At 61.3% G+C, this 7,018-nt stretch overlaps 1 protein-coding gene across 2 annotated transcripts; it reads left to right on the top strand.

The window, feature by feature from the left end:
* Positions 1–244: 244 nt before the first annotated feature.
* SLC25A47 (solute carrier family 25 member 47) lies at positions 245–5,618 on the top strand. Of its 2 annotated transcripts, XM_037031697.1 has the most exons (6): positions 245–362; positions 1,639–1,682; positions 1,993–2,064; positions 2,762–2,944; positions 4,141–4,483; positions 4,753–5,618. In XM_037031697.1, exons 1-6 carry the CDS (start codon positions 335–337, stop codon positions 5,031–5,033), a joined length of 951 nt encoding a protein of 316 aa, XP_036887592.1. In that variant the 5' UTR covers positions 245–334; the 3' UTR covers positions 5,034–5,618. The 2 variants fall into 2 exon arrangements, with proteins under 2 accessions (XP_036887592.1, XP_036887593.1); XM_037031698.1 differs by lacking the exons at positions 245–362; positions 1,639–1,682 and adding an exon at positions 1,691–1,860.
* Positions 5,619–7,018: the final 1,400 nt, after the last annotated feature.

Genomic DNA, 7,018 nt, shown 5'->3' with positions numbered 1-7,018 from the left:
GGCCCTGTGGACAGTGAGCCCGTTTCCCCAGAGCCTGACAGCTCCCTGGCCTCCCCCAGACTTCCCACAGCTGGGTCCTGCTCCTGAGGGCACCCGGGCAAAGGGCCTTTGTGGGGGTGGGGGAGATTCCAGGTGGGCATTGACCTGCCTGCTTCCCAGCATGACCTCTGCCTTCTGGGCCACTGGTCAGTGGACTCCTGCTTCCTGCCCCCTGCCCCCACTGCAGCTATTTAAGGGCTGAGAGGAGCTGCAGAGGCCATCCCGGTGGCGGCAGCCGCACTGTACTGTGCTCAGGCAGGGAGCCCCAGGGCCTTCCCCATCCCCCGCACAGTCCATGGATTTCATTGCTGGAGCCATTGGAGGTGACAGGGGGAAAGCAGGACCTTGTTTGCGGGGCTGCTCCTTCTCGGGGTGTCTCTGCCCCGGGGGTGGGCTCTGGCAGATGCAGGGTTTGAGGAGTCACCCCAGAAGTGGCTGGGACCTGGAGTGGGCCATGGGTGCTGGGTGCAGGGAGGACAGTCAGCTCCTGGAAGACTCGGGTAGCAGCGCAGGCTGGGTGTGTGGGGGGGGCTCAGCTGGGGAGGCTGAAGGCAGTTCCAGGTCTCAGCATAGGCCAGGTGGGGGCTGGGCATGGCCTGCAGGGAGAGGGCCAGGTGGGCCCTGGGAGAGAGTGGACAGCGACTTTCTGGAAGCTGTGGGCAGAGGAGGGGCGGGCCGGCCGCCCCCACCCCATGGCCACGTATGAGTGTGTAATCGGCCAGGCTGGGCCCTGGACTGTTTTGGTTTCTAAGGAAAGGGCTCGTTGTGAAAGACCAGCCCAGAAGGGTAACTGCCCTTTGGGAAACGGGCTCAGGCGGGGCTCTGGCTCTGCCCAGCCATCCCCTCTGCGGGCTGCTGAGGATGCTTCGGCCCTCGCCTGATCATGTGAAACAGTGGAGGGCTCCTGGGACCACACTTCTGAGAACAGGGTGGGAGGGGAGGGGTCTTGCTGAGGTCCTACTGTGTGCAGGGCCTGAGGCCAGCTGCTGTCTGAGGAGGAGGCTCAGAGAAGGGGATTGATTTGCCCGAGATCACACAGCCTGGAAGGGCTCCTGAATCCTGGATGTTTCCTCCGTGGCCCATGGGAGGCCTGGGCAGAAAGGGCCCCTTCTCTCTGCTGGGTCCTGGGTCACACGGACCAGGGGTAGGCCTTGTCCTTGGGGGACTCTAGTCCTAGAGGCAGAGACGGCAGGCTGTGAGACAGCAGCAAGGCCACGGGACAGGGCTCAGATCAACACACTCGGGGTTCCAGGCAGCCCTTGGTGAAGCTCCCACCCCCAGACAAACCCTTCACAGCCTAAGGCTTGAGGGCCAGCGCTGCCTGGCCTGGAGACAGGGCCCAGCAAGCGTTGGACCAGTTCTCTCAAAAGCTGATACTGGAGGAAAGGCCGGGGAGCAGCCTAGGCTTTCAGAAAGAGACATCTGTGGGCCAAGACTCCAGGCAGAAGAAATTGCCAGCAGCCTCTCGGAGTCTGTGTGTCCTCCTTTTCAAAACGGGGCGGCTCTTGCATTGATGAGTCATCATGTGGACGAGGAGTGTGTGTCTGTCCCTCCCCGCTGCTCCCTCCATCCTCACACATTCCTCTGCTTTCCTTCCAGGCATCTGCGGTGTTGCCGTGGGCTACCCCCTGGACACGGTGAAGGTGCAGCCACAGTCAGGCCCTGCCCCATGTCCCAGGGCCCCTGCCTGTGTGTGGGCCACCCTGAGAGTCTCCTGTACCCCATCCCCTGGCCAGAAGTGCCCTCTAGCATGCTCACCTGACCTAGCCCGCCCCACCGCCCTCACGACTGCTGTTCACTCTCTTCCAGCCTGTGCTTCAGGTGTCTCCTCTCGCCTGGTGCTTGCTGTCCCTGCTCTGCCCACCGTCAGCATGGCCATGGCAATCCAGGAGTGGGAGCTGCCCTTGCCCCAGGCCCACAGCCACCCGCTCCTGAAGCCCACTTCTCCCACAGGTCAGGATCCAGACGGAGCCCAAGTACACAGGCATCTGGCAGTGTGTCCAGGACATGTATCGCCAAGAACGGGTAGGCGGGGTCAGGGTGATGGGCAGGGGTGTCGGGGCCTTGGACCCCTGGCTTGCCACTCGCCAACAAACCAGACGGTGCTCATCCCTGCTCGGAACCTTGGTTCTCTCGCCTTCCAAAGGCGAACAGTAGCATTGGCCTCCTGGAGTCTTCTGGGGGCCAGAGCTGGGGTGTCTAGCATACAGGGATTTTGAAGGAGGTCCTACCTCCAGGAGAGGTTGAGAGGGGGTGTGCCGGGGCTCTGAAGGTCTGGAGGGTGGGCTGCGTTTTTGCATTTCTGTCCCCTGTAGCCTGGGCACTAGTGGTGCTGGGTGGAGGGATCTGTCCCCAGGATCCAGGTCAGAGGTCTTTCCAGAGGAGGGACACAGGGACATTTACAAAGGTGAAATTGGGGCTTGGTGCTGGCCAGGGATGAGCAAAAGGAACACAGCCACCACCAAGCACGCTAGTGCAGCAACCCCCTCCTCACACAGTGGCCCCAGGCCCAGCTCGGCCCTCTGTCTTGTCACTTCCTTGTCCCAATGTACGGGGACCCCCTTTCACAGCTCAGGCTCCTGGGGTGCTAGGCAGTGAGTGCTCCGCCAGAGCCCCACAGCCAGGGAGGGCCTGCATGGACAAGACGGGGCTGTCCCCTGGACCTCCTGGCCGGACCTCTGGCCTGACTTGGGCCCTTGGGTCCTGTTCACCTGTCCACCAGGTGCGGGGCTTCTACAGGGGCCTCTCGCTGCCTGTGTGCACCGTGTCCCTGGTCTCGTCCCTGTCTTTCGGCACCTACCACCATTGCCTTGCTCACATCTGCCGGTTCCGGTATGGCAGTGCTGATGCCAAGCCCGCCAGGACTGACATCACGCTGTCAGGTTTCATCTCTGGCCTCGTCCGTGTGAGTGGGCTGGATGAGGGGTCCCTGGGTCTGCAGGGGTGGGCAGAGGCTGGGAGAGCCTGGGAGTGCCTGAGAGGTCGCCAAGCCCAGAGGGCAGGGAAACTGAGGCTCAGGGCAGGCAGAGACTGGATGGAGGCTGGGGGACTATGGGTGAGGACTCAGCTGACTTGTTAGCTGAGGGGACGTGAGGACACCAGGGAGCCTCTCTGACTCTTCATTGGTAAGTGGCATCATGCTGAGGATTAAGTGACATCACATGTAAAGTCCCCCATGCAGTCTGACAGGCAGAAGTCCCCATGAAATGGCAAAAACATTATTAGTGGCATGATGTTACATCTTTTAAAGACATTACTATTATCTTTGCCCTGGCTGGTGTGGCTCAGTGGATTGAGTGCTGGCCTGGGAATCAAAGGATAGCTGGTTCAGTTCGCAGCCAGGGCACATGCCTGGGTTGCAGGCCAGGTCTCCAGTAGGGGGCGCATGGAAGAGGCAACTGCTCATCGATGTTTCTCTCCCTCTCTTCCCCTCTCTAAAAATAAATAAATAATTTCTTACCCTTGCTTGAGGACTTGCTTATTGATTTTATCATTTGAAGATTTTATTTATTTATTTTTAGAGCAAGGGGAAGGCGGGGGGTGGGGGAGAGGGAGAAACATTGATGTGCGAGAGAAACATTGACTGGTTGCCTTTTTTATGTGCCCTGATGGGGGATCGAACCCACAACCCAGGCGTGTGCCTTCACCGGGAATGAAACCGGCGACCTTTCAGTTTGCGGTACAACGCCCAACCAACCCACTGAGCCATACCAGCCAGGGCTCATGTTAAATGTTAGTATTATTAGCCTGACATTTAGTGCTTATGTTAATTAAGTAGTACATTGATATGTCATTAACAGATTAATTATGTGATTAAATGCTTTCATGAACCGGACTCACAGACATTTACCCGACACCTACTGTGTGCTCAGCCCACACTATGCCAGGGTGAGTGGGTAGCCGAAGATAGCACTGGATTTGGCTTTGGTGGGCAGAGTTGGCGTTGAACGCCCCTCCACCAGGGCCACAGGCCAGCCTGAAGCTTCTCTGGCTAAGGTTCTCCCATGTTGCCACGGGGAACTGGAGGCTGACAGGGGCGCCAGGTCCAGGAGTGTGTGGCAGTGCCGGTGCCTCCTCAAAGCTGCCGTGTCTCTGGTCTAGGTGTTCCTGACCTCGCCTACCGAGGTGGCCAAGGTCCGCCTGCAGACGCAGACGCAGGCGCAGGCGCAGACGCAGGCGCAGGCGCAGATGAGGCGGAGATCCTCGGCCTCAGTTGCAGTGGCGCCGCCCTTGTGTCTTGCGCCTTCCGCAGGTCCGGTGCCTGGGCCCAGGTACCGTGGGCCACTGCACTGCCTGGCCACTGTGGCCCGTGAGGAGGGCCTGCGGGGTCTCTACAAGGGCAGCTCGGCCCTGCTGTTCCGGGACGGCCACTCCTTCGCCACCTACTTCCTCTCCTACTCCATCCTCTGCGAGTGGCTCACTCGCACTGGCCACAGTCAGCCAGGTGAGTGGGGCGCTGGGGCCTGGAAGGGGGTGCAGGCTCTGCCAGCGGGAATTGAGTCGTGTGTCACACTGGCTGCCCAGTGCCTCCCGGGATGGGAATCTCAGTGCCCTCTACCGGGAGGGTCAGGACTGCTCCGTTTGTCTTGAGGGAGTCACGTGGGTGGAGTGAGCCCCGCTCCCTTATAACTGGGCCCTGCCCTGGGAGCCCCACCCGCTCTCCTCTGGCTCCACCTGTAATGAAGGCACTCTGACGTGGGTCTCCCCCTGCAGATGTCTTGGGTGTGCTGATGGCCGGTGGCTGTGCGGGAGTCCTGGCCTGGGCTGTGGCCACCCCCATGGACGTGATCAAGTCTCGCCTGCAAGCGGACGGGCAGGGCCAGCGGCGCTACAGGGGCCTCCTGCACTGCGTGGTGACCAGTGTGCGGGAGGAAGGGCCGCGGGTCCTGTTCAAGGGGCTGACGCTCAACTGCTGCCGCGCCTTCCCTGTCAACATGGTGGTCTTCGTCACCTATGAAGCCGCGCTGAGGCTCACCCGGAGCCTGCTCGAGTAGTGGGTCCCCTGCGCAGGGGCTGACCCGCTGGCAGCTTCTAGAGGTTGTTGTAGCTGGAGGAGGCAAAGGGGAGTATCCCCACTGGGCCACCACCCAGGATAGACAGGAGCCACACCGAGGACAGTCAGCTGGGGCCTGGTCTTGGCCTGCCCAGCTAGGGACCTGAGAAGGCCAGGGGGCCCAAGGGGCCCTGGTATTGGCCTGAGGGTCACATGAGCCAGGGGGGAGCAGCCTCTTGCATGAGGACATCAGTCACCTGGAGTCATAGGGACATGTGGCCAGTTGTTCCAGCCTCCCTGTCTCCTGTTTGGAGCACCCCTGCGTCCACACCTCCACCATTTCCTCTGCTGTCTTCCTGGCCACCTGCCCCCAGCCCCACTCAGCTGCCCACTGCCATAGGGTACTTTTCACCCCTTGTCCCTTAGGTGCAGCTCAGCGGTGCCCCCGATGGGTTCCCGGCTCTGGGCTGCAGGAGCAGCACTGCCGAGAGGCCACGTGAGCTGGGGAGAGCGGGCCGTGCACTCTCGCTCTGCTGGAGGCTCGGAGGGGGGCTGTTGCAATTAAACACGTGACTGAGGACATTCAGGGGTGCTGCTCTGTGGTCTGGCGACCAGTGTCCTTGCCTTCGAGTCATCCTCAGAGGCCAAGCCCTCCAAACCTGTGTGACTTGTGCTCCCACTGGGTGGATGGCTGGCTCTGCTCCCTCTGCCTTCGGGCCTGGGGCTCCGGCCGGTGGGCTGAGCCCTGCCACAGGGGGCTGCTCAGCGTTTAGCACAGGATCTGCTCTCCTTGCCGCCCCGCTTCTCAAATCCATCTGAGCCAAAGTGGCCCCGGCCTGTCCTAGCCAGCTGTCTGGTCCCACCATTGCCTGGACCCTAGGCTGGCAGCCACCTCTCTACAGGGGCCCAGAGAACTGCGGGGCGCCAGGCACCTGACACAGCTGATGCCAGGTAAGGAAACAGCTGAGGCGGAGCCAAGCCTCCATGAGGCTACGCAGCTGTTGGGTGGGGGGGCTCCCTTGGCCCCAGCCCTCTCTCCACACCACATGCCATTCGGAGATAGGGCCGTTGGGGGCTGTTGGGGCCCAGGGCTGGCAGTACAAACAAACTTGTTGGGTCCGCACGGCAGCAGCCCTTGGGTGAGGCCTGCCAGCATCTGCCTCAACCGCACTCAGCCCTCATAGACACTGGCCTTGACCCTGTCTGCAGACAGAAGAACCTCCAGTGTTCTGGCCACACAGCTTGCTATTTCCAGAACACGTGGGTAGGCCGTCCCGGCCTGGCTGCTCTGCACGCTAGCCTGACCAAGCCTTAGCGTACACCCCGTGCTCCCTGCCCAGTTAACTGCCCATTTCAGACCTGACTGCCTCCAGGAAGCTGTCCCTGCCTAGCCACCAGGTTTTCAGGTGTCCCCTGCTCAGGTCCCTCAGGGCTCTGGTGTTTAGTCAGGTCACTCACTCCTTCGCCCACCCAAGACTGGGAGCTGCCCAAAGGCAGCAGGTGTCTGATCTGGAGTGCGTTGGCTCAGTCTGGCCCACGGCAGCTGCTCGGGGCTGTGGAGTAGTAGGTGTGGACGAGTGAAAGCCTGGGGCCCTGCAGCACTTCCCAGAGGTCCACCCAGTGTAGATTTAAAGACACTGGCACTCTGGCCAGGTGCTGCGAGTAGGGTATCGGCGAACGAGAGGCTTTGCCACGTCAAATCTGACGCCGCATCTGCATGCTCCAGCCCTGGAGAAGGCGCAGGCTGGGGGCGGTGGGCCTGCCGGTGGTTGGGAAGTAGCTTTGCCGGAAGGCCTTGCTGTCCACAGCCTCTAGGTAGCAGGACCCTTAGGGCCGACCCAACCCTTCTCCAGAAAAGGAGGTACTGGGGTGAGGATCGGGGGTGGGCCCCAGAATCAGTGGGGCCAGAGCTAGGTCTTCCCACTAACTGCACCCCTTCACAAGCTCAGGGTGGACTGTAAGTACCACGTGGGAGGTGATGGGTGT

This window comes from Sturnira hondurensis, unplaced genomic scaffold (genome assembly GCF_014824575.4).
Source record: "Sturnira hondurensis isolate 20B ecotype Veracruz unplaced genomic scaffold, ASM1482457v3 Scaffold0021143, whole genome shotgun sequence".
NCBI classification, from domain to species: Eukaryota; Metazoa; Chordata; class Mammalia; order Chiroptera; family Phyllostomidae; genus Sturnira; species Sturnira hondurensis.
This window is presented reverse-complemented; position numbering and strand designations above follow the sequence as displayed.

Bases quoted from the DNA above. Each gene is read 5' to 3' on its own strand.
- SLC25A47 (XM_037031697.1), top strand. From the start codon at position 335: ATGGATTTCATTGCTGGAGCCATTGGAG. The intron at 363-1,638 runs GTGACAGGGGGA...CTTTCCTTCCAG, and splicing joins CATTGCTGGAGCCATTGGAG to GCATCTGCGGTGTTGCCGTG. The intron at 4,484-4,752 runs GTGAGTGGGGCG...CTCCCCCTGCAG, and splicing joins CACTGGCCACAGTCAGCCAG to ATGTCTTGGGTGTGCTGATG.